At 41.3% G+C, this 27,222-nt stretch overlaps 2 protein-coding genes across 10 annotated transcripts; one reads left to right on the forward strand and one right to left on the reverse strand.

Moving 5' to 3' along the window:
* Nucleotides 1-54: 54 nt before the first annotated feature.
* LOC117576097 (zinc finger protein weckle-like) lies at nucleotides 55-2,073 on the reverse strand. Of its 2 annotated transcripts, none has more exons than XM_034260653.2 (4): nucleotides 1,756-2,073; nucleotides 634-1,689; nucleotides 227-573; nucleotides 55-166 (listed from the first exon to the last, which is right to left on the reverse strand). In XM_034260653.2, the coding sequence occupies exons 1-4, from the start codon at nucleotides 1,894-1,896 to the stop codon at nucleotides 106-108; spliced, it is 1,605 nt and encodes a 534-aa protein (XP_034116544.1). In that variant the 5' UTR covers nucleotides 1,897-2,073; the 3' UTR covers nucleotides 55-105. The 2 variants fall into 2 exon arrangements, with proteins under 2 accessions (XP_034116544.1, XP_034116546.1); XM_034260655.2 differs by having other exon boundaries at nucleotides 1,752-1,837.
* Nucleotides 2,074-2,202: 129 nt separating this feature from the next.
* On the forward strand, nucleotides 2,203-26,142 carry LOC117576093 (regulator of G-protein signaling loco). 8 transcript variants are annotated; one of them, XM_034260641.2, is made up of 5 exons: nucleotides 2,203-2,373; nucleotides 2,434-4,572; nucleotides 23,142-23,972; nucleotides 24,032-25,235; nucleotides 25,299-26,142. In XM_034260641.2, exons 2-5 carry the CDS (start codon nucleotides 2,443-2,445, stop codon nucleotides 25,916-25,918), a joined length of 4,785 nt encoding a protein of 1,594 aa, XP_034116532.1. In that variant the 5' UTR covers nucleotides 2,203-2,373; nucleotides 2,434-2,442; the 3' UTR covers nucleotides 25,919-26,142. The 8 variants fall into 8 exon arrangements, with proteins under 8 accessions (XP_034116532.1, XP_034116534.2, XP_051864108.1 ...); XM_052008148.1 differs by lacking the exons at nucleotides 2,203-2,373; nucleotides 2,434-4,572 and adding exons at nucleotides 10,309-10,409; nucleotides 13,115-14,322; XM_034260643.2 differs by lacking the exons at nucleotides 2,203-2,373; nucleotides 2,434-4,572 and adding an exon at nucleotides 6,348-6,554.
* Nucleotides 26,143-27,222: the final 1,080 nt, after the last annotated feature.

Consider the following 27,222-nt stretch of genomic DNA (forward strand, 5'->3'; position numbering starts at 1 on the left):
AGTGTTTCGATATCACCCGCACATCGATACTATTGTGCAAAACTAGTGTGACCAAAAGCATAAAACATTTAAAATTTAGTTTTTTATTTACAGCAGTGCGCGCGTTTATTTATTATTGGAATATCTTGGCTTGCGCAGCCTTTCACCCTTTTCCATGCCCTCAGCTCTGCAAATTTAAGAAAATATTTAATATTAAGAGTAAACATTTGCTTGTATATAAACTTACAAGGCACGCAGTTCATCCAAAGTGGGAACCGATTGAATTCTCGAGGATTTGTCGTCGTCTTTTGCAAACTCTTCCGGATGCTTTTTCATCTTGTGATCCCGACAATTGGCACCACTAGCAAAAGCTTTATTACAGTATTTACAAGCGTAAGGTCTGAAGCCTGTGTGGCTCAGGAGATGTACCTTCAAGGCGGTTGAATGCTTTGTTGCCGTGCCACAAATCGTGCATTTGAATCTTCGTTCATTAGAATGTACATATTTATGCTTATTCCAAATGGCGCGAGTCTGCAACTTCTTGCCACAGATTTCGCACTCATATTTAGGCATTCCATGCGTTTGACTATGAATCTGTGTAATGGTAAATTATTACTTAATTTTTTGCTGCCATTTATTAATATTTCGACTTACATTGAGCCGCTTTTTATTTTTAAAGCTGGCACTGCAGACTGGACAACTAAAGGGACGCTCATCGGTGTGAACAAGCATGTGCTCCTTGAGCTCAGATGAGTTGTTCACCCGCTTGCCACAACAATCGCAGACAACAGGTTTTCGCTTCATATGAACACGTTCATTATGCTGTCGTAATCCCGATTCCGATGACAATTCCTTGTGGCAAATATTGCATGTAACTGCTCGTCTAGTAAGAGAATTGGACTGCTCATCTTCTGCGTCAATTTCTGTGATATGTGACTCTGGTTCAGGAGAGGCGAGTAAGAGCCTCGCTAATGCCATATTTTTACATTTTGATGCATTTGTTACATCATTTAAGTTGACTGCTTCAATCATTTGAATCTGATTTTTTCTAGGTCTTCCACGTTTTCTTTTAATTGGAGTTGCTTCTGTGTCAACTGCATTATGACTGTCATTGATAAGATCTTTGCTTTTATCCGGCTCTAGTTTTACTTCGTAAACCGATTCCGTTGCGGAATTTTGCGATAACACGTCAAGATCTTCATATGGCGCTGTACTTTCCAGTTTTTCAATTTTAAGCGTCACAGGCGAACGTCCTCGTTTTCTGTTAATGACGTTGCTGACTTTTTGAGCTTCCAATTGCTCCACATCTTCAAGCCAAATGTGATTCTCAACAAGATCCTCTTCGACGCCCTCTTCATAGACTTCCAAGGGCAGCACTTCCACATTAATTGATTGCTCTTCCTCACACGTGTTTTCTGCTGTGGTTTTATTAATTCGCGGACGACCGCGCTTCCTTCTTACTAATGCATCCTCTTTGTCATCATCACTCAGCATTTGGACATCCGTAAGCTCAATTTTAAAATTTGTCTGAAGTCCATATTGCTGACGCAAGGACAACACATCGATATGATCGCCATCTTCGGTGTGGCGCAACAACTCGAAGATTGGCTGCACCTTGTTGACGATTTCGATAAAATTTATTAAATCATTCATTAATGTATAGCAATCACTGCACAGCATGGCGCCCAACGCGGGCTCTTCTAAGCCTATCTGCAATTAACATTTTAATAATAGTAAACAGTAGAGTAATAAGAGTAAACAACATTGTTTACCTACTTCAACATCGAAACATTTGCTAATTAGCCGCATGTATAAATCATTGTCACGCACATTGTTACTGGCATCATCGTTAGCACAGAGACGACACCAGTTCAGCCAATGGTGTTGTATATTTAATTTGGTTTTTAATTTTGTCATTGCTTTTACTATTTTTGTGTTAGCCTAACCAGCTAATAAAAACATTGCGCTTTTGGGGTGACCAGACTGCAAGCAGCTGTTGAGCATATTGATGTGACCAGTCACCAAAAACTGCGATAGGTGTTATTGCTATCGCTATCGTTTGGGTTGAGTGCAGTTATCGATATTTTATTATACATTGCTACGCTTGCGCATTTCGCAGGTACAAAAAATTGTTTTTAACAAAGCATTTTAAGTTAGAAAATTTAAGAATGCAGTTTTAAAGTGTTGTATGGCATCTAGACTAGATGAAGTGTTAGTGTTTGTGCAAAGAAAGCAACATTAGAAGCTTGTAATTGAGTGCTGCGTATACAGTTGGCGTCTTGCATTGGTGTTGGTGTCGCTTACATACCACAAACAAAACAAGCGACATACGAAGGCGATTGAGCACAAACCGCATTCCAAGCATTTGCAGCTAAAACACCATCAATGTAAAAGGTCCGTTCGATTTGGTATTTGTTATTTGTACCTGTTTTAATCGTGAATGCGTTTTTGCAGTGAAGCGCCATGCATCATCATCATCCGCCATTGCCTGTTACTGCAACAACAACAACAGCAACTTCCTCCTCACAGCAGCAGCAGCAACAGCAGCCTCAGCAAGCGCAGCAGCAGCAACCGCAACAGCGACGCCGCAAAAAACGACCCAACTACGGTACACGTACTGTGGAAGTGCGTCGTGGTTACAATGGATTCGGGTTTACCATATCCGGCCAGCAGCCGTGTCGTCTGTCCTGCATCAACAGCAACTCACCCGCTGAGCAGGCGGGATTGCGCGCTGGTGACTTTCTAATCTCAGTCAACGATTTAAATGTGTCCAAGCTGCCGCATGAGACTGTGGTGCAGCTGATTGGAAATTCTTTTGGCAGTATTCGCATGCAGATTGCGGAGAACTATTACTCGGACAGTTCGGATGAGGAGAATGCCAATGCCACGCTGTTGATACAGCGTAGCGCGCGTGGCCAGCTCTTGGCTGCTAGCCTGGGTGCTGGTGTGCGCAACAAGCCGCGTTTTTTGCATCACAAATCTAAAATGCATCGACTGCGCAATTCACCGCAAAAGAAACCACCGGAGTCGCTGGAGCAGGCGGAACAACCATCCACAGCAGCTGCAGTGGCAACCGATCAATCCACGCTGCGACCTGTGTTGGAGGATACACCACCATTGGCCATTGGCCTGGGCAACAAATGCACCGCCGATGTGGCCAATGTGAGCGCGATGGTGCGTGCAGTGGGCAGCGCCGCATTGGAGTATCGCGTTATTGTGGGCTATCTAGGCACCATTGAGATGCCCAAGCAGATTTCGCACAGTTCCAAGCTGCAGACGGTGCGCTCTTGCATACGCAAGCTGCGCCAGGAGAAACGCCAACCAACGATTGTGCTTATGTGCATTACACCGGAGTGTTTACGCCTACAGAGCGCCAATGGCGGCACCTTGGCCACCTATGCTTCTGCTAGGTTGAACTATGTGAGCTCGTCGTCAGAGAGTGAGAATCGCTTCTTTGGTTTGGTCACCAGCGCTGTGCACAACACTCAGATCGAAGAGGAATACGATGTGGAGGATAAATCGAATGCAAGCGGTGCTCACATTAGCATTTCTCATAGTTGCCACGTTTTTGTCATCGACACGAAGCTAATTGAACATGGCCAGCACTTGGCACGCGCCCATGAATATCGTCTGCAGTGCACCAGGGATCCCATATCGCAGTTGTGCCTGGAGTTTCCCAACAACTCGGAGTATGTGGTCAATCTCATACGCAGCATGTACACAATGCGCATTCTGCCACCCGCGAGTCGCAGCCAGCAACCGGATTACGAAGCTGGCGCTGCTGCAGCGGCTGCTGCCCACTCGCCACAGCCCTCGAATCACAGCGAGATTTCCACCACCACCTCGAATTCGGACTCGGGCATTGGCTTCAATAATGATTGCACCAATATATCGGATCGTATTCTGGTTGTTGACTTCGCGGGAGCCGCTGCTGTGGCTGCCCATGGCTTGGGTCCTGCTGCCTGCCCGGCGCCTGCGCGTCCCTTGGGCATAGTGGGCGTGCCCGACAATCGGTTGACTGTGCGCGCCATGCCCGATCCGGATCCCAAGTCACCGGCCGCCTCCTGTTCGCTGCGTCGTCCCAATTTGCTGGCCAGCTTCAATCTGATTAAGAGTCCCGCCACCAATTTGACGGCAACTCGCTCCTGCGATGATGTGCTGAATCTGCTGGTGGACGACGAGGCGCCTATGCTGCCTGCGGTGGCATCCATGGACGACATTTCGCTGCACTCGACGGTGCTGTCACAGGATGAACCCACGACGCATCACATGTTTGTGCATCCAGCCGCGTGTGTTGCACGTGGCAAGTCACGTCGCTCGTTGCAGCCACAAGCTGCGCCGCTGGAGCCAACGCCCTCGAAGCTAAGTGCTCAGGTCTTTGGCAAGCCGCGTTCGCGACAATCGCTGGGCTTTGAGGCCATCGATAGCGTTCAGTCGCCTGGCTTGGCTGGCTGTTGTGTCGATCAGCCTATGGACACCTGGACGAGTCTGCAGAATCTGCACAAAGCGGCTAAGCAGATGGCTGGGCTGAGCACTTCATCTTCGTCCACACATTGCCTATTAGAAGCTACCAACAGTGAACCGGATCTGGGGGTAAGTCCAACTTTATTTATATTGCTTTAGTGGTTTAATATACCCCACCCTGTAATTTTAAGCGCGTTTCTTTGCTTTTCACCCACTGTCCCATTTTGGATAGCATTGTTTACCTGGACGTTTGCTTGTTGTTACCTGAATTTAGCTTATCGCAACCATTGCCGCTTCCCCTCGTGCTCTCCTTCTCCACTACTCTCGCTCTCTCCTAAGTCCGCCCTACGATAAGCGACCCCAAAATACTCCACACATATGCATTTAATGTTGCGGTATTAGTGCTTGTGATTTACTTAGTGATACCCGGTCTGCGAAGCATTCAAAAAGCATGACAACTCGGTGGAAATTGAAAGATTCTTTAAAATTTGTTCTTGATAAAATAAAAAACAATTTTGTAGAGCGAAAATCAGCTAATAATAATGGTAAAAAATTTTGTTACTTAAAAGAATAGAAAAATCAATAGAATATAATCAATACAATAATACAATATTTACCATTGGGTGCCTTGAAAATAATTTTGATCCTCAAAAAAGTGAAAAAGTCTTTCTAATCATTTGTCATAAAATATAAATCAATTCACATCAAAGCAATAACGTCAATGATTATATTCTTAGTTACGGTATTTTAAAAATGAATCATTTTTATGATTTCATGATCAATTTGATTAAATTTATTAAATTAATCATAAATATTATAATATGAGTTATAGTAATTCAATGAATTAATTAATAACGTCAAAGAAAATTTATGAATTTATTTATAATCTAAAATCGAAACCTTATATGGATACTTTCTTTGAAGAGAATAATTTCTTTTGTGAATCAATTTGTTTTGAGTTGATTTGAAGTGCGTATTATTATTAATATTGCTTAATGCTATGAATGTTTTAAATAGAGAGAATATTACTTGCTTAGCTTACAGTTGATCGTTTTTAGTCTACCGAGCAAAGTCAAGTCGAGCAGTCTCGTCAACAGCTCTCTTAGTTGTTGGAATTGTGGTATTGGCAGTGGGAACTCTACCGACTGGGAAACTGGGGAACTGCCGCTCAGTAGTCGACGCGACGCTGCTGCCATAGGTGTACTTAACCGTATTTAGAGTGTCGCCTGCTCGCTGATCTCCCACTACTTTACATTCTGATGGGACAGCCTCTGCTTCTGCTCTAAGCGTTGTGTCTCCTTCACGTACTGATAACAACAACAACAAAAACGGATATCGCACGTCGCTCTCTCGTTTGTTCGCTGCTATAAATAAGAGCCCAGTGACGTCACACACAGCAGACGGCTAGGCGACACATTCGTGCTGACTTCGACGTCGATGTCGACGATGGCAGCGACCGAGGACCGAGCTTAATTCAATCTAAAGCAATTAATGGGGAGCAAAACACACACAGAACACACAGAGCACAGCTCAGCTCACAGCTCTTCGTCGTCGTCGTCGTCTGCTGACCTTTGCGTGCGCGCTTCGTTTTGTTGTTCTCCTCCCCAAAACTCACCTCGCTCGCGGTACCGCTAACTATACAACCCTCCCCTCCCCGCATCATCAGAGCATTGATTTGTCGTTTGATTCGATTTCGATTTTTATTTTATTTCTGATTTGGCAACACGCGATTTTTTCAATACTTCAACTCAAGTCGCAGGTCGCGAGTCGCGTTGTGTTTTCACTTTCGCTGCGCTGTCGATTTTCAATACACATATACATACTATATATTTCACATATTTTTTGTGATTTTGTAAAACGTAAATAAAAAATAAAAAACAAAACGGAACGTGAACAAAATTAAACCATAAAAAGTTCAACGCAAAAGTTCAAGTGGCCAGCGAACGAATTGAATGTAAATTTACATGCATACATACTATATACGCTATAAGTATATAAATAATAATAATAAATTAACAATAAGTGCCAGCAAAATACAAATATCAAAAGTCTTAATGCCAAAAATGTCGTTCCGAGGACTAGCCTGTGGTCTCTACTCGGAGGATAAGGCGGTAAGCATTGCTCTTTTTATTGAAAAGTATAAAAATTGTATATCTCAAGGAAAAGTATAAATCCCTGAGATCTGTTCGACCTTTTGTAAATATCGTGGTGACTAGTTTGAGAACATTCGTCAGATATTTGCTAGCTTGTTTTATTATTATTTTTTTTTGTTATGCTTGCTTGCGTTTTAGTCACCCCTTTAAACAATTCCCTAGGAATGTGACGATATCATTTACTGATTACTCAATTCGTGTTAAGGCTGATGGCGCATGTTTACTTTAGTCTTTTCTATCGCAAACGCAGACACCTGCCTTGGCCATTGACTACTATTCTATATATATATATATGTCATATATATATTTACCCAATAGATAATGCATTCTATAACTGTGATAGATACCTCCACTTATACACAAACTAATTGCATTGATATGAAAATAAACAGCGAGATTAACACACACTTCACAAATTAGCTAATCAGCGTCATATAAATATAGCTACTAAATATATAGTACAATCAGTTATAATACTCAAATTCTAGGTAAATCACAATTACTATTCAGTTCATAAAAACTTCTTTCATATCTGGTTGATGTGTTTTTTTTTCTCACAAAGTTCGATATTTGATTTGTAATCGAAGTATTAATGTAAGTTGTGAAGACCACAAAAAAAAAAACACATTTATTGATGGAACAGGACATTGAACTGAATCATAACAATTGTTTGTTATTAATTGTATTTAGAGAAGAGTTTGATTCATGTTTGAGTCCTTGAAAAATCTCTTTAATTATATTTGTGTGACTATACATTTAATTTTGTATTAATCTCCTTTTTAATTGTTTACAATTATGAGCAATATGTTTTAGTTGATATTATTAGCACATTTATAATTAGTTCTGCAATCTGGTGGTTGTATCAAGGCCCCCATTGACGGCAGCAACTGTTGCTTGTAACCGCATTCTCTTAATCATGCCATAAACTCAGTGCTCGACTAGTCGAGTCTCTAACAGGTTGTTCCCTTGACCTTTTTTTGGCGGCAATCTGTCACTGCAGGTGCAAGTGGCGTCGTGTTGCATAAAACAACCCTCGTGCCACAGTCAGCTGCAAAAGAAGCGGCGTTTATTTGAGGTTGCTTCCTTCCTTAATGCTATTCCTTTCCTTCCCGACTCGCTCCAGTGACCAGCGGTATCGTCATGGGAATTGCACAGGTTCTTTTGGTCAGGTTCTTTGGCTGGTTCTTCTAATTCAAGCTTGGTTCGTACTTGACTGCAATTATGAAACGGTATGCCACAAGAGTTTGGCTTGGCCTTACCACCGATTTCCATAATGTCGTAACGTATTTGCCAGCTGACGCTTGTGGGAAATTCGAAACCATTGCAATGTGCTCACCACGTACAAAGTCAACTCCAGTTCGAGTTTGTCTCTACATTGTTATTATGCTTCGGTTATCTGACAGATACGTCAAGAATTTCATGTTATTGCGCGCTCTGCAATTCACCAGTACAAGTATTTCTCTCATTCCGTCCGCTTATCACGAACTGACCAAAGGGCAATCACAACAAACAAACGAAAACAAAAAAAAATCATCATACAATATATATTATATACATTGCTGACCTAAATTGGCGTTTCCCGCGATTGCTAAATATGAAATGTTTCTTACAATTCAAATCTTTGGTCTACCACAAGAAGGTAAATGTTAAACACATATCGAACTATATAACTATTGATTTATTTGCATTTACAATCTACAAAAAACTTTGTTAGTTATCAGAAGATTTCCTGAGATATTCCTACAAAAATCTTTCGTTTATAAAAAGAAGATAAAACAAGTTCCAACTATAAAACTATAGATTTATGTACTAAAAGCGAGCTACATAAAACTTTCCTATTTTCTCAAAATTTTCCTGAAATATTCCAAAAAAAAATCAAACAATAATTTCATGAAACTTTGAAAATTTCAAAAACTCAATAAATAAATTCCACGTGCAATTTCAAAAGCTTCTAGCAACAGGTGGAACATATAATTTTTAATTTAAACATTAATATAATATATTAAAAATACATATATTTCAATTTAGTCACTCTACAACAAATAGCAAAGTCTGTTTCGCACTGTAAACACAACAAAAAGTTCCCAAGTGCGTCAATAAAATGTTCGCAAAAATGTGTTAATAATAAAACCTTGGAATCCAGACCCAGACATTTCAATATTTCCCTCCGCGACAACTTCGCTATGAGATGCCCTGCCAAATTATCAATTAAAAACCAAATGCTGATAATGAAACATCTCAAAATAGCATGGAAAAAAACAAAAATGTATTTTTAAAAGATTTTTGTGTATAAATACCTGCATAATTATTATTGCAGCGTCAAGAGCTTATCTCAATTAGTTTATTATTAATAGTTTAGCATGTTTTTTTTGACGCAATCATTGTTGTACTCGGATTTTGAGTGAGGGATTTCCCGAGTTATCTTTTGGGGGGAATTTTCATGGTTCGTGCTAAATTTACAATTGGTAAATGGCGAAAGTGTTTATTGAGTGTACTTTTTTATAAAGTATTGCAGCTTAAGGAATAGAGTTTAATTACACTTCATTTTCGTAATGCAATTTACATGTTATTATCTACAATAATTGGTATTTCAACATTACTTAATCATTTACTTATGCATTCAGTACAAAGTAATTATAGTTGCTTTTGTATTCTTGTCAGACATACCCTAGAAATACCCTACGTTATGGTTAATTATGCTTCTGCTGCCCTGTCTGACTAGAGTCAAAGTTATACTCGAGTGTGCTCGACTTTGAGATACCCAATACCCAAAAGCAAAATATTGCGTTATTATTCTAAAAATATACTAAAACAATATATACCACAGCAATACTAAAAATGCATGCCCAATGGTATATTTGGTATATCGTTATGATACTATATTCAAAATGTACTATAGAGTGCAAAATATACCAGATTGTCAGCCAAATCAACTAAGACCCATAGAAAGTGGACGTTTTTGCCCATACAAAAGTATTTCTTTCATAACTTTGACAAATTTTAGCTGATCGAAACCAAATTTTCAGGAATCACAATGGGTATAGTTATTATTATATATACCAAAGTAGAATTGTCAAAAATTTGAAACAAACTTGATCTGCGTGCAAACAACAAATACTGTCGAAGAAAAGTGCTATATACATAGCTCTACCTCTTAGGTGTGCATACGGACAGGCAGACATGGCTAGATCGTTTCAGCTGTTGACGCTGATCAAGAATATATATACTTTATAGGGTCTGAGATGCCTTCTTATGCCTAATACATACTTTTCCTGCCGGCACAAAGTTGTACTACCCTTCTACCCTGCGGGGTAGCGGGTATAAAAACGCTGAGGAGTGTAAAACAGAGAAAGAGAGAGAGAGGGAGAAAAACACCTGACGCTGTCTGGCAGGGGTTTCAGTCTGGCTTTGTACCTTTGCTATTGAGTGCCAAGTGACTAACGTAGAACAACAACAACAACAACAAAGTGATCGAGAACAAAAACAACAGCAAAGTGATCGACAACAACAACAAACTGTTGTCTCTCAGTTACCAACGGCAACGATTAAAAACGCGCGCACGCGCTCTTTTTTGACTTGTGTTCTCCACTTGCTCGCTCAACAGCTGTCACAGCTGCTTTGCTGTTGTCTTCGTTGTTGTTGTCGCTTCTGAGCCAAGTTAACAACAGCTCCGCGTAGCGTTAACAGCGCTCACAACGCGTGAGTCAGTCTTCGAGCGTAGCTCGCATGAAACGCATCGAAAAACGTTTACAAAATTGAAAATTGATTAAAAATCAAGTGTATGTGTGTGTTTATCTCTTTAACCCCGAAAATGTAAATACAACACGCATAAATAAGTGCTGGAAAATAAGAAAGAACAAACGCAAATCCCAAATAGCAAAGCTAAAAATAAAACGCTCGAAAAAAAAGAAGTGCAAAATACACAATGAAAATATTTGCGATTTTATAAACTGATCAAAACACACACGCACACACACACACACACAATCTTACACATGTTATAAGTGAAACTATGCTCCAAAAATATTCCCTGAGGTTGTTTTGTAAAGATCGAAAGATCCGCTTCGTTTTTCGCCCCTCGCGCGACGTCACTAAAAATTGCGTATAAAATCGCGCACGAATCGCGCGTAAAACGCGCGCGATTTATGGCAAAGGAAAATAACAAAAAAAAAAAAAAACATCGGCAAATGTTTTGTCTATGACGTGTCTGTACTTTCCCGTGCCAGACGAATTTAAAAAAGATATATATTTTAATATATATAAAGAAATATGCGTGTGTGTGTGTGTGTGTTGTTTTAATAAACTTTACTGAGAACTCTTTTATGAAATGATTATAAACATAAAAGCCAACTGTGCAAATTAAAATGCAAAGTATTCACAACGTTTCGCCAGTTTTAGCCAGAATTATTGCTGGGGCTCGCTCTTGGCCTGCTAACTGATTAATAACCAGGCGAATGAACGCCGCTGCCTTTAATTGATGGGCCAGCCAAACATGAAAATTCACCGATAAATTTCCACTTAAAACAATCGTTGTTGCCTTTTCCATTTAAGTGCCCAAAATAGCTGAGGAATTCTACGGAATTTGTTAAGACTCTTAAGAGGGATTTCCAAGTTAATCCAAGTGGGAAGAATGAATACATTCGCATATTCACATATTTGTCGCTCTTATTCATTGAATTAAAGTCGTGACTTGTCGCGATCGTTGCCGCCTGCTAATTATACAACAATCAAAGTTGATATTTGTTCAACTTTGCTATTCAATCGAGCGTTCACTATGATGCAAACACACATCTTTGTTGCCCCACGATGACGATAATGATGATGTCGATACAGAATAACATTTGATCTAGGTGTTTTTATCAAGCCAGTCACTCATTCTTATAAGTGAGAACAATATTTGTTCCAAGTTAATAATATTTGTTTTACAATGATTTTGTAGGCTTTCTCATAATATTTACATATATTCGTCGTTTGCTTTTAGCGCTTATCTAAACATGTTTTCTCATTTAGGTTTCATTTGCTTTCATTTTTATCTCCAGTGTTTTTTGGGATTTTAAGCAAATTGGGCCAGGGTCACGTTTATTTTGGGTTGCTTAAACATTGATAAGCTTTTGTTATATGGTTTATATTTTTCTTAGCTTTTTAGTTAATTGCCTTAGCGGAAAAGCCGCCGTTGTTTTGGGCCATTTAACATAGTTTGGAATGCGCATAAATATATCGCAGAGGCCATCATTTGCGCCACCAAATGCTCAGTAATTAAACTGATTGAAATGGGTATATTAAAAAGAACAGAAATATAGAAAAATAGAAGACAATTTGCAAATCGGAAACTAATAATTTGGCACACTTAAAGATAATTACATGCTTAATGGATTCTGAGTATTTCATTACGATTCAGTTTCTTTCAAAATCATATTCTTAATGGATTCTGAATATTTCATTATGATCCATTTTCATTTTATTTCAATTGTTGCATATTTTAGAAACTTTAATTAGCGGGTATTTAGCTACTTTAACCTAATTTACTTTAAGAATATTTTCAAAATTCATTTCTCAGTTCCTAAAATGTAGGATACATTAAGCGCAAATAAAACTATAGCTGAGAGATAGTAAAAAACATTTTCTAGTTGCCAAGGTAGCGAATAATTGAACCTTAATCTGTGATGTATTTATGAGTACTGAATCAAGCTTTAATCCTTTTAATATCAAAAGGTATATTCTTTGCAAAGCTACTCTGTTTACCTCTTATTGTTTATAGGGTAGCTGGTCATTATTATGTCTGCGTTAGTATTTCATGTGCAGCCTAAATATTTCAACAACATTTTTGCTGTCTTTGCCCCAAAAATGTGTGGAAATATTTCATGTTGTTCAGGTGCAAAAACCGAGAATAGATTCCGCAAGCAATTACGTAAGAAGAAGATGAAGGTGCCCCCCTTCATTAATTCCTTCTCTCTAGTTTCTTTCCTCACTTATTCGTTTAGCTGACGCATCGACTTGGGTCGTAATAGGAATGACAATCTCCCTTGATGACTCTCGAGTTATGCAAAAAAAGTGTAGAACTTGGCATTTGGCATGCGTTGCACGTACCGAGATCAGCAGATCAGCAACTGAAAAGAAAGGTGTAGCCATAAAAGTTGCCGCAATAAAGAAAAGAAAATGCGAAAATTGTTTAAAGTCAGCGTCATGAGCAGCGTCATTGAGTTCACTGCTGCTAAAAGTCAAGTGTCTATATGTTATGTCTCTGGTTGTTGTCTCAAGTGCGTCACGCAGGCGCCTTATGCAGCACGTACGCTAGTTGCTGCCACCTGCCCCCAAAAATTTGCCACATTTATTCTCTGTGTATATACATATGTATGTATTGAAAGGCGAAAAGTTTACCTTTGCTGTGGTGCTTCGCTTGGGAAATTCAGTTAGCCGCGAGCAGTCGAGGAAAACGCACGTGGAACGTTGCGAGAAAACTTTGCATTTTAATTACCATCGAAACGCGTCTAAAAACAATTTGTATATTCTGCCCACAGTTGAAAGAGTGTGAATACCAAAAAAAAAACTAAAAAGAATAAAATAAAGTGTGCGCGTCATGAACCAACCGAGCAGCAGCTACAGCAGCGCTACAGTGAACACGCCACATAACAAACCGAAAACAACAAATCGCAAAAGCGAAGACAATCAATCCATTGCCAGCATGGTGGAACGCTTTGTGCAATCGCTGGGTCAACTCAACGACTCTGGCAGCTGCTTCGATGCCAGCTTCGAGATCAAACACATTCTTCAGAGTCCGCGTCTCATGGCCGAGGCGGTGGGCAACTCACCAGCTGCCTCAGGACGCCATCAACGCCATCGCTGTCTCACCGAACTCGATCGCGAGCAAATGACGCATTTTGTGCGCGAATTTGAGGCGCGACAAGCTGCCGGAGCCTCCACACCCAAGGCCAAGTGCATGTCGCCGTACATCTGTCGCAAGGCTAAGGAGATTTATCGCAGTGCCAGCGGCAGACGCAGTGCATCGCCACAGATCTGCATTGAACCCGTGGTGGAAGAGGAGCAACAGCTGGAGGAGGAAGCGGAGCAGCAGCCAGCAGGGGAAGAGCAGCACACTCAACGCAAATCTGCCGAGGCAGAGGATTTGATGCCACCTCCCATGGCATTGGCACGTGCTCAGGCCGAGCGACGCAGTTGCCGCAGTGCATCACGTGTGCTGCAATTCTTCAGTTCGGCGACGAAGCGACGCAGCGGCAGTCGCAAGCTTAGCAGCGACGTTGAATCGCTGCCCAGTCGAGGAAGTTCACCTGTTTTGCTCCGCATCAGTCCCAGCAAGCAGCAACAGAGCGAGGAACAGGATCAACTCGGTTGTGTGCCTTTGGCCAGCGCAGGCAGCGGCTCCGAGGAGGAAGACGGAGAGCACGACGATGGCATCAGTTCGGCGAGCTCGAATCTGACTTCGCAGTCGGGTCACAGCTACAACAACAGTCGCAACATTTCGCCGGATTCGTCGTTCGAGATGCATGCCCCATTGCTGCCCAGTTTCAAGGTGACGCCACCGCGTGGTGTCTGCAAGGCGGGCAAATCGGCAGCCAGCGAATTTGCCAGATTTCTGCGAGGTTCTTTCCATGCCAAGCGCGCCTCGATCACGAGTTTGCGACGCTCGTTGAGCGATCCGGATGCACTGCAGCAGCTGGACTTTAGCAAGCCGCCGCCGTTGAGCGAGTGCAGCAATCTGATGATGCGAGTGAGTCACTTTTAGACAACGAATGAATGATGCTCATGAATGAATGAATGCTTGAATGCATTTCGAACAAGCAGATGCGTTCCATTAGCGATTAAGCACACTCACGATTTGTTTACGTTTAAGCTTCATAATTGTTCACGGGAAGTTGTTATGCGCTCTACTTTTTCCTCCATAACGAGTATTATTAGTTGGTGGCAAGTGTAGATTTTGGGCAACAGATGAAAGAATATTGAGCGAGTGTCGCGCAGTCGAGCAAACTTGCATTGTACCCTATATATTAATTTGTTTATTTACGTGCAAGTCATCTTCAATCATTTCGATCTCATATTCGATTCTCCATATGGCAGCAGCAGCCATAATATCTTCAGCAATCTTATTCCCTGTTCCTAGTAATCGACTGTTTACTTGTTTACTTGGCCATCATTTTGGATGGATTTATTCAGCAGAAAACTTGACTAGTTTAGCCTAGACTTAAATACATTTTATGTGTACACACACCTTTTACTTTTTAGTTTATTGAGCAATAAAAATCCCAACCTGTTTTTCTAAATACAACACTCCAAAGGTTTTCTATTTCTCTCGCGTGCCAAAAGCTTTTCAAAGTTCTGATTTATGCAAAACTGAAACGCAATTGTATAATTTATAGTCTCAATTGTGTAAGAATCGCGTTATTTATTTGGATAATGAATAGATTGAATGCATTTTGCCGTCAAGTACTAGATATATGGCATATTAGATCACATTAACTGGTTTGTAGATAGGGAATTTAGCACACATAGAGTCTACCAATAGAATAGTTTACGCTCCCTTTAACTGTGAAATTACTTAGCAATTATTGAAATAGCCTACAATTGTTATCTCAGCTAATGTTTATTAGTTATATTATATCACATCCCCCTTCGAATGACCTAGAAATGCAATAAACCTGAGTTATCATCAATTTTTATTGTTAGTTTGTGTAAATATTGATATATAACATTTGTATTTCCATGTTTAAGTAGCTAATTTGAATGGGAAGTGCTGACAATAATGATGGTTTATTAAATAACACTTTAAGATCTTTTAAAATCAATCCAATGACTCAATATTAGATATACGGCAACAGATGGAAAGTCAAATAAATATAAAAAGTGAATTAAATCGATTGTAGACTATTTTAATTACCTTAAAAGTGTGTACAATGTATGCAAATTGTGGCATTGACATACCCTCTAATTGCTGATACTAAAAGTAGTAGTAGTTATTCTACTATTCACTACAGTCAGATTTAAGATTGTCCTTCCCCAATCAATAAAAGCGTTCAAACAAGTTTACACTCAATAGTATATTTCTTATGTTCGAAAAGGGTTCAAACAAGTCCGCAACCAATTTATGTTCGATTCTTCTTAACCAAGTAAAGGGTTCATACAAGTCGATACTCACAACATTTTCTCAGTTGCTCGCATGGAAGCTTTTACAACCCACACTCTCAATTGCTGTGCACTTATTACCCCACCCACTCACACAACCCCATGGTGTCTGGCAGTTGATCACGCTCGCTGGCTATTGCATTTAAATTGGCACTTTGGTATTTATGGCGTTTGCCTTTAATGACTTTCTAATTGTCGAATTTGCATGGGCGACGCATTCCCCATTTCACTTTCTCGCTGTTTGCTTTGTTTCTACGTGTGTATGTGTGCTCCCCCACACCACAGTTTTTTTTTTTGGGTATGTGGTCAGCCCACGTGAATACGTGAATGGCAAAAAGATGAGACCAGTGAGTCAGTTTGTTGTCCACAATAATGTGAAGTAGCCTCTCCCTCTCCCACACACTCGCACTTTCAGTATGCTCTCTCTTGCTTGCACTCACGCTGTAAATGCCCAGAAACGTCATTAAAGAATTCAACTCCATAAACTTATGTAAATCAACACACAGAACACAAATTATATGTATATGTGTGCGTGTGTATCTTCCGCTTTGAAAGAACGCCTGATCGCTCACAACGCATATGACCCGCATTGGCATCCACAAAATTAACAAAAACCAGCAACAACAATAGGAACAGTGGGCAGCCGCATGCCGGATATTTAATTTAATGCCGCCGTGCAGTCAGCACAATTGCCAGAGGGAGACAGACAGAGTGGGAGGGAGAGAAGCATAATTCTTAGCTCCCAAGTAGGCTGCGATTTTGATGGGTAGCTGCTGAAACAGCTGGAATTGGAATGTGGAATTGGAATCGAGAACGCGATGCGTAAAATGTACAACACATTTTTGCTAATTGACCGCGCAAGGAAAAGAATGCGGCGGGGTTGCATTAAACAAATCATAAACAAGTCGAAATTTATGTGCTGTATCTGCTATATTATTATGTTATACTCCTCTGCTTTGGTCATGTGGTAAGCGCCACGCGTGATCCGATCCCTTGTGGAAAATGTGGAAATTGTTGGCACCCCTCTGGCTTTCTTTCTTTCTTTGCTTTGGCGCTGTGCAAAATACGTTAATTTATCAGCGAAATACGCAACAGCAGCCCGCATCTGTGTTGCCGTTCTTCTTGCTTTTGTTGTTGTAATTGCTTGGCATTTTAATTATTTCAATTGTCTAGCTCTTTGTTTACTTGGCATCGGAATGGGCGCTTTTAATTTATTTGCGCCGCATTTGGTTATTTTTAGCACAATTCATTTATGTACTCGTTCGGTATTTACTACTTGCAACATTTCTTCCATTTTCGCGAGTTCATTAAAATATCTGCTGCATACTTATATGGGCATCGCTTAGTTTTGTTTTCGTCGGCATCGGCAAACAAGAATGTTTTATAATAGTACAGCTTATGGCTATAAATTGGTAAACACAAACACACACATAATTAACAAAACAAACAAAATGTCTTGGCAACTAAATTAATTGCTAACGTCACTAAACGTTTAATTAGCCAACCAGCTGCCCACCATATAAAACACGAACACACACACACATCTGTACGTATTTACGTACGCATGCCCAACTTGATAAGGCGGCAAGCAATCAAGTGCGACAGAGATAGAGAGCGAGCGCACCCACATTTCTCACATACAGCTGCGCACATGTGTGTGCGTATATGGAAATTCATTCATAAGCAACAAACGAGACAAACACCAACAACAAGCCAAAAGAGCAGCCGGTGTCAGGTAAATAAGCAATCGCAACAACAGCAAAAAAACAATGAGCCACAACGAATGAAATATAGCAGCATGAAAACGGCAATAACAACAACAATGGCACTATGAGTAAGCAATAAACTCGAAACACACAACTCACACACAAAGGCAGCTGCATATGCGCCCAGTTCGAAATTCGAAAATGAGAGAGCCGGTCCGGATCGCATCGAACATGTGCGCATCAAACAAATTGGTTGCAATGCGCGAAATACTTTGACAACATAATAGTAGGTGTGCCCACCCCCAATTGGGTTGCACTGAGCTGCTCCATGTGCTCGCCTGGCTTCAGCTGCTTTCTGCCCGCGTCAGGCACATCTTCTCAGCGCCATATTTAAGAGTTCCTCAACCCGCTGAAGTTTGTTGCAAGCTGACTTCGTAAATGTTCGCTGAGGTTTGCGTTGGATTTGGTTTGATTGCTGTTACAACTGATTGTTTGTGTGTGGTTGATCAGCAGCTGGTTGCGCACAACAACTGACGATGTCAGTTACTTTATACACGTTGGGGCTACGAGTCAGAGATTCGAGACAGAGACGAGACTCGGTTCGAGTGAAGCGTGCGAACGTTAACTGAACGCGAAACGGGGGAGGGAATGAAAAGTGTGTGAATAACAACTAAGCGAAAAAATACAATTGAAGTAATTATAAAGCCGACAACAACAACAACGACAACAAGATGATTATAAGCACAAATAAATAGCAATCGAAAGTGAAGAAAAAGTGCAAAGTTAAGTTTTGTGTATTTTGTGTTGACAAAAGCGGCACGTTTGCGCTTTCTCACTCGCACTCACACATATGCAAATACACACACACACACACACACTTATGAAATTTCGCAAAACAGCGACACGCCTTTGGAATACCTAAAATAATAAAACGACAAAACAATAAAAGAGTTCCCCAAAACTTTAATCGAAAAAGGCAAAGAGATAAACAAAGCGAGGAGCCAACAAGATTCCAGCCACAACAGCAACAACAGGGCGTGTGCGTGTGAGTGTGTGAGTGAAGTTTGAAGTGATTATGGTTAGTTAGTTTTGTTGTTGTCATTAGCATGCGTAACACAGCAGCCTTCTTTAAGTACGCGCGACGTGGTATATGTATGTGTTTGTATGAGGGTTCCGTTTCGTTCCCTTATAAGTACACGCAATTGCAATTGCGAAACTCGCTGTCTCGCTCTTGCTGTTCCTGTTGCAAGTCTTGCAAACGACAGAATGCGGAGATAAGATTCGATTTCGAAATTCTAATCAGCGAGTAATATTTGCTCGTTCGCTCTCTCTCTCTTTCTTTGTGGATATGGATGGATTGTTGGACGGACAGTCAGCATATTTCTGTGAATTTGTGTCGCAATTCTGCGAATTATCTGACAAATGGCTAAATATATATTTGGGTCGTCACTTTTGATAAATGTACTACGCAACCATAAGCGAGTATTTCTTTGTTTGTTTACCCAGAAAATACCCCCTCACATCCCTTGCCTACGACTTCGTCACATAGCTTTTTCTTTGTCGGCCTATCTACGAGTAGTACGTGATATTTCAACGTAATTTGACACTCTCTGGCTATTTCTAGGTATTTGCCTATAAGCGGATTATCAGCTACACACAACTCACAAATTGTCAAGTATATCATTTATCTGAGATACTTTTGATACCCTCTCTCATTGTGCGTAACAAGTTTAAGTAGGCTTAATCTTGATTTTAATTTTAAACTCTTAATTTTGAATGAATTGTGTTAATCTCTTAAGAAACTTTAATTAAAAAGTCTATACTTGTGATTAGTATTAACAACAAAGTCAATTTAGCTTTTTTTTTCCGTCTGGCTGTCTGTCCATGTATATTATTGCTTATATCTCGAATATTATAAACGCTAGACTCACAAGATTTGATATGCAAATTCTTGTATTCAAATAGGCAATTTGAATTATTTATAGTTTTGTTTAAGACTTTATTTTCCCCAAGAAAACCTATTTTAGTAATAAATGGTCTACAGGGTAACTCTTAAGTCCAACACTTGAAACTAGATCGCTGTTACTTGCTGCATGATGAATCGCTTCCTTTCGTCTTAGCTTAAGTTACACAAAAAAAAAAAAAAAGTCGCGCTAATTAAGTGACACAGTCTGGAGAGAGAGAGAGGGGTGGGGAGGAAGACTTCTCGTATTACCCGTTCTTGGGCATATCGAATTAGTGCATGTTTTAACGCTTCTGCCTTTGGGACGCTGATGATTAAGTTATGAGGAGCCACCCAAAGACAAGAGATTACGCCTGATGGTAACCCGAGTAGAGTCGAGTTGAGGCAACTTCATTTGCTCGTGGGACTTTTTTTTGTGTCTTCTTTCTTTTTATTTGCCGTAGTTTGGTTTGTTTGTTGTCTCTGCATCGAGCCATCATCGGAGTCAGCGCAATGACTTTTTAGCTAGCAACTCGATGATGGCTTTAATATGAAGAGGCAGCAACACAAACACAAAGAAAGGCGACCACAATGGAAACGCTGGCTGGCAACGTGTAAATGTGGCACCGGAAAAGTGTCCATGCTCAGTGTCCACTCAAGCGTGTGGCACCACAAGAAAGAGGGCGCTCTCTCAGCAGAGCAGAGCAGGGCGTGGCACAGACACATTCGCAGTTGGCAATCAACCTGTTAAAGTGTGAGTGTGTATCTGTGTGTGTTTGTGTGTGGCAATTTGAATTGTTGTTCAGCTTCGCTAATTTTTCAATTTTCCATTTTGATTTCCATTGCATTGCACATTTATGTTTTTTTATGTGTCTGCTGCGCGTCGTTTATGTCATTTATTTATTTTAATTATTTACTTTGGCAAATTGTTCATTTCCTACTTTATTTATCGAGTGCGTTTCCCGCATTTTCCCTGCACCCTTTCGACTCTATTGTTTGGCAATCAACGCTGATTTATGCTCGCTTTTCTCCCTCTCTCTCTCTCTTTGGCACTCGCTCACTTTCTCTACCTCTCTTTCTCGCCATGCTGATTTTCCCACATTCGTAGCACTTCAAAATGTTGCAAGTTCCCCCTTTTTGACCCCTCTAAACTGCTGTACTTAAAACTCTCCCCTCTTTCCGTATGCATTTGCTGCTCTTCTCGCTGACCCAATTCCTATGTAAAAGTATCTGTATCTTTGTATCTGTATCTATAACTGTAGCTGCCTGCATTTTGTATCTGCAGCTGAATGTGATAAGCCAGACAGCTCATTGTTTCGACATTTATTGCTGCCTGCACTTCACGATCATTGCGTCACTTTGGATAATCCTCAATGAATGTCACTTCCACCAAAAAAAATGCTAAGAGATAAGGGTAAAAAATTCTTAGAAGTTGTCAGATAAAAACGTTATTCATAAATTCTTATTGAATGAAGCATAAATTAAGTTGTTAAAAGATAAACATTGAAGCTTTATAAATACTTTTAAATTCTCAAAGAAATCGAACATAAATTAATTTGCTAAAAGATAAAGATTCAAGCTTTTAAGATACTTTTGTGGGCTACAAGAAAACGAACATTTTACAAAAATATTAATTGCAATTTCACCACGAATCTTTCAGTGGTGAAATTCTGAATATTGTATATAGAAAAGTTCGTTCAATCATGCAATTCATTGTGCTTTATTGACGAAATGCTTTCAGCTTTAATTGTATTAAGTGAGCGCAGAGGTCGCCATTTGATATCAATGTTCCTTGAGTTTAAAAATATCGCAAGTCGAGAAAAACAAGAAAATAAAACATCTGATGTGTTGAAACAAATTCAAGATCAAAGTTTGCTTATCGAAATGCCGATGATATTGTAGATTGTAATAAAAAACAATACACACGTTTGTATATGTTGTGTATGTTTTAATATATCGTATTTCGTATCTCGACTTTGTGGCGTGACCAATTCGATTTGATGATTACAAGCCTATTATATTGGACTGGACTCAACTGAATCCAAAGTCATCTCATCTCGTCATTGAAACACGCGCTGCGGAGGCATCAATTGGTTTCTATTAATGAACGAATTGAGCGAGGGAATTATTGTTATTGCCGACCGGAAATATGTTTTGAATTTCTCTTTTGCCCAGTCACACAAACATACTCTAAAAGATACTGTATCTATATGTAACCATATGCGGATATTTATAGAGATATATTTGTTCAGTTTATGCGAAACTTGGGCTTAGAAGCAGAATTCATTAATCTCGCACAAACAAAGCATCATTAAACAAAAGCGACGGTGGGAAATGCACAGAGCACTAAAAGATTGACCATTTGTTATAGAGAATGCTCGACTAGCGTATACCCTATATTGTAGTAGATGTGGTTGTATATAGCCGTTGCTTGTAATAGAGTTTTGTTGCCACAGCGTGATTATCAGTAAAGTTCAACAAATGCAACATCAGCCGCCAGGCAGCCCAAGAAACATCGACGACGACGACGACACGACACTCATCATCATATAGAACACACACAGATACAGATAAAGATACAAATACACACACAGTTGCAGCTGTGCATAAAGCCGAGTCTTTACAATTTGTTCACACAATTAGAATGGAGCGAAGGAGACGCAAAAGAGAAAAAGAGAGAGAGAGAGAGGGACACAGAGACACGAAACAATCGTTAACAACTGCTGGCCGCAACATGCGTCAGCAGAACACACACACACTGGCACACTCACTTGCCACATGTGTTACATGTAAACAAAATTGAAGTAACTTCAAAATAAATATAATAAAAAAAACCCCAAGTAGGAAATCTACGGTTAAGAGTGCTTGACTTTAAAATACCCGCTATTTTTTTAAAGCAAAAATTGGGTACATTTATAACATTATCTCTTTGACAAACTGATTTCACTAACTGAACTAAAAACTTCCAACCTAAACGGTAAATTCTAGAAGCCTCTAATTTTAACAATTTGCGATAAGAAATTATTTGTCAAAATTTCTGTTTAGTTTAAACATAAAATTACTATCTAAGATTTTTACTGTTTTTAATGGGTTTCTTATCCCTAATTTTATTTCATCGCTTATAATTCAGGGACTAATGACTTCTTTCTTAATTATCTTTACACTGATGAAATATAAATGATCTTTAGAAATTTCAGATAGATTTATCATACCATTAATAATTCTTTTACTCATTAGTTCTTTCTTAGCTTTGTTCAGTTATGTATGAATTAACAATTTATTGGTCTGAAATACTAATTTCCTTCAGTTACAACTTTATATGCTTACCACTACTTTAAGTCATCCTTCTAATGCTCTCCCTACCGGGTATCACGAAAAAAAAAGTTCAAAAGTTTATCGTGTCGTCGCCTGTCGTTTGGGGCTTGGCCGTGATAATGACAGTGCCGCAGTCTGTCCAGCAGTCAGTCAGTCAATGCGTCTCTGTCCATTAGTCAATTTGTACTTGTAAATTGCCCATGAAAATGAACTTGTGAGGTAGTTGAACTCGTAGTTATGCAGTGAATATGCTTAAAATAGTTGAGGAGAGTTCGTGAATCGGCAATTTGAATCTTCACTCAAGACTTACGCTCTCACTTTCTATTGCCCCGCGCTTGCAATAAATTGTAATTAGCCAACTACTCGTATGCTTGCAATTAAATTATGATTTGCATACGTAATTTCGATATTAATTGTATGTATTTCCTTTTGCTCTCTCTCTTACAGAACCGCGCACTGCCCTCAAATGCGTCGCCGTTCCGTCGCGCCTGGGGTCAATCTTCCTTCCGCATGCAGCGCGCCTCCGACAAGGCATCGAAGCCAGCGTCAACAGCAGCAACAGCAACTGGCTGCAGTCCCAGCGTGCGTCGCTCCGCCTCGATGAATGCCTCCGACAATGATGTGTACCTCAAGACATTAATGCTCGACGAACAGCTGAAGCCAAAGTCATCGTCGCAGTCGTCGTCGCCGCCACAATTGGCACTCTTCCAGGTGCCACAGATCCTGATGACGCCGGCACCACCATCGAGCATCATGGTGACCGCTAGCGTGGAGTCACAATCGGAGCCAGCGCCCGCGCAGCCAGAACAACTGGGTCCGAGCGGTTGGGGCACTTCGTTTGAGCGCATGCTCCAGGATGCCGCAGGCATGCAAACATTCGCCGAGTTTCTTAAGAAGGAATTCTCCGCGGAGAACATTTACTTTTGGACCGCCTGCGAGCGTTACAGATGCACCGAACAGGAAGAGGAACGTGTGACGCTGGCACGTCAAATCTTTGGCAAGCATTTGTCCAACAGCAGCAGCGATCCAGTCAATGTCGATTCACAAGCGCGCAATCTTAGCGATGAGAAGTTGGGCAGCGGAGCAGTGGATATCTTTGCGCCTGCGCAGAAACAGATCTTCAATCTGATGAAATTTGATAGCTATCAGCGTTTCATACGCTCCGATCTCTACAAGAGCTGTGTGGAGGCGGAACAGAAGCAGCAGCCGTTGCCCTTTACGGGCGCCGATCTCGACGAGCTGCTGAAGACAAATTTTCACGTAATGGCCTCATCAAAGGTAAGTCTTGGAGTACACTTTGCCTAAGATTGAAACTAACTTTCGTTTCGCACTTGCAGCAGCTAAAAAAGTCCGCAAGCAACGCAGAGGATCGAAGACGTAAGAGTTTACTACCCTGGCACAGGAAAACGCGCAGTAAATCCCGCGATCGCAGCGAAATCATGGCCGACTTGCAACAGACGCTGATGCCAGCGCCGCCACCGCCGCCGCCGCTTTTAGCGCTGCTCACGGGTGGCGCCAATTCGGTGCAGAACTCACTGAGTGACTTGCACAGTTCACGCTCATCGCTGTCATCGTTCGACGCCAGTGCAGCAGCTGGACCGGCTCAGGGTGCGAGTGCGGACAGCGTGTGTTCGCTGTGTCGCGTCATACTGACCGATGGCGCCACAACCATTGTGCAAACACGTCCCAACGAAACGGTGGGACAGCTGGTGGAACGTTTGTTGGAGAAACGCAATCTGGTCTATCCATTCTATGATGTGGTGTTCCAGGGCAGCACCAAGTCCATCGACACTCAGCAGTCCTCGCAGCTGCTGGCCGGCAAAGAGGTGCTGATTGAGCGTCGCGTCGCATTCAAGTTGGATCTGCCCGATCCCAAAGTTATATCGGTGAAGAGCAAACCGAAGAAACAACTGCACGAGGTCATTCGACCCATTCTCAACAAGTACAACTATCAAATGGATGGTGTACAGGTGCTGCTGCGCGATACCCAAGCGCCGTTGGATCTGATGCAGCCGGTGACGGTGGCCGATGGCCAGCGACTGCAGATTGCCTTGCTCAAGCCGGATTTTCAGCTAAGCGGCGGCAGTAGCATGCCGCCGAAGCATAGTAAACCAATGAAACCGCTGCCAAGTGCGGCAGCGACGACAGCAACAAATGAATCCTCGACACAACTCGACGAGCTAACCAACAAAATGTTTAACGAGCTGCTGCAAAGCAAAGCGGATGCGGCGGCTGCCACACACAAGAAGCCCGCCGATTTGTGCTCCATGAAGTCGAATGAGGTGCCGTCGGAGAGCTCGTCGTCGCTGTTCGAACGCATGCGTCAGCAGCGACAGCAGCGTGAGAATAGCAACATTCCAGGCAGCAGCAAGCTGCCCAAACTCAAAAAGAAATCCACAAGCAGTCAACATTCCGAGGAGCTGTCCACGATAACAACCGGCAGCTGTGCAACATCGTCTGTCGATCCCAAAAAGCCCATTATCGCCAAACTAAAGGCGGGCGTCAAGCTGCAGTCCACGGAGCGAGTAGCCGAGACCCAAGGTGAGTGTAGAATTCACAACTCCATTTTAAAATATTTTACTTATTCAGTTTTGCATTTGACAGATGAACTACTCGAGGGACTGAAGCGTGCGCAATTGGCGCGTTTGGAGGATCAGCGCGGCACAGAGATCAACTTTGATCTGCCCGACTTTCTGAAGAACAAAGAGAATCTCAATGCGGCCGCGTCCAAGCTGCGTAAGGTGCGCGCCAATTTGAGTCCCGTGAACAAGGCCACAAGTCCCACAGATGCGCCACAGCCAGCGCCACGTTTGTCCATTACACGTGGCATGCAACCATCGAGCGTGTCGCCCATGAAAGTGGACGCGGAGCATGAGACTGAGCTGACAAATGATGCATCGTCGGCGGAACTACAGGAATTTGCCAAAGCACCGCCACCGTTGCCGCCCAAGCCCAAGGTGCTGCCCATTAAGCCATCGAATTGGGGCGCTGCTGCTCAGCCGACCACAACAAGTGCTGGCAACTACAGCAACAAATTCTCGCCCGCCAAGCATCACACATCGACAGCGACATCACCTTCGGCGAAGGCTGCGAGCCAGGCCGCCACAGCTCTGGCTTTTGGCAGTAGCAAGCTGCCACTGGAGATGCAAGGACGAAAGTCGCTGGAGCAGGCGGCGAGCACACGTTGCGCCTACTTGGATGAGCCTAGCAGCAGCTTTGTTTAACTCATCGATCATTGTACATACTATATTTAAAAATGGCACAACGCCTCCCTCTATTATTTATTAACATTTGTATTAAGTACTACGTGTGCAGTCCTTTCGCTGTTGTTGTCAACCCACACAAAAAGCACCATGACGAACTATCGCCTATTTATAACTACTAAGCTTTAAGTATAAACATAAACATATTGTATAAATAAACACCCTACATACGTATAAAATTAAAATGAAACGGTTTTTTCCTTTTCAAATTGGTCAAATAGCGTAATTCCGTTGAATTCAAATTCGAATTTAACGCACGTTTCGTGTTTCACTAGTTTATGTTGCCCTCAAGCTTTGAACTCATTAAAGCCGTCAACTCTCCCTAAATTCTTTACGCACTCAAAGTATATATTGCAGCTTGCTGCTCATTTCTGTTTGCCTGGTACTTTAGCTGGCTGCTCAGCCTTCTCCGCGGTAACAAACAGTGAAGCACACAAACACACTCACACATGCAAGCATACACTCACACATACATATGCAAACACGCACACACACACAATTACACCTACATTTCTCACTTGGATTCCGCGCAACTTCCAAAAAGACCCTGTACTACCAGTTGAGGTAACAGGAGAACAGAAACAAAAGCAAGCAGCTCTTGACACAATTTTCCAAGTTGACTCAACACTTGAGTTTCACTCAATTTTTAATGCACTTAAAATATGTATGGCTACTTGCTGCTCAGTTCTGTTGTCCTGGTTCTTAAGCTGACTGCTCAGCCTTCACCGCGGTAACAAACAGTGAAGCACACAAACGCACTCACACATACAAGCATATACTGATACACTTGCCTACACACACATACACTTGCACTCACACATTTGCATCCCTCGCTTGGATGCCGCACAACAGCCAAAAAGACCCTGCATTGCTAGCTGAAGTAACAGGCGAACAGAAGCCATAGCAAGCAGCTTTTGAAATTGTATGACAAGTCGACTCGACATTTGAGTTTGACTGTTTAATGCGCTCAAAATAAGTATGGCTGCTTACTACTCAATTCTGTTCGCCTGGTACTTCAGCTAGCAATTCTCCGCGGTAACACATTTAAATTTGAATTTTACCTATTTTTAAACGTCCGTTTAAATCGAATAAATTTCTAATAAAATAATACATTTCTTGAATATTTATTTATAGCTTATTTTATTTATAAATTTCTATTCCTAAGCAGTAAGATTGCCTATTAGTTTGTATCTTTTGCTGTATTTTCTTATTTGTAACTAGGACTCTTACGACTTTGAAGAAAAATACAACGATATAAGGATAAC

Source organism: Drosophila albomicans, chromosome 2R (genome assembly GCF_009650485.2).
Source record: "Drosophila albomicans strain 15112-1751.03 chromosome 2R, ASM965048v2, whole genome shotgun sequence".
Taxonomy (NCBI): domain Eukaryota; kingdom Metazoa; phylum Arthropoda; class Insecta; order Diptera; family Drosophilidae; genus Drosophila; species Drosophila albomicans.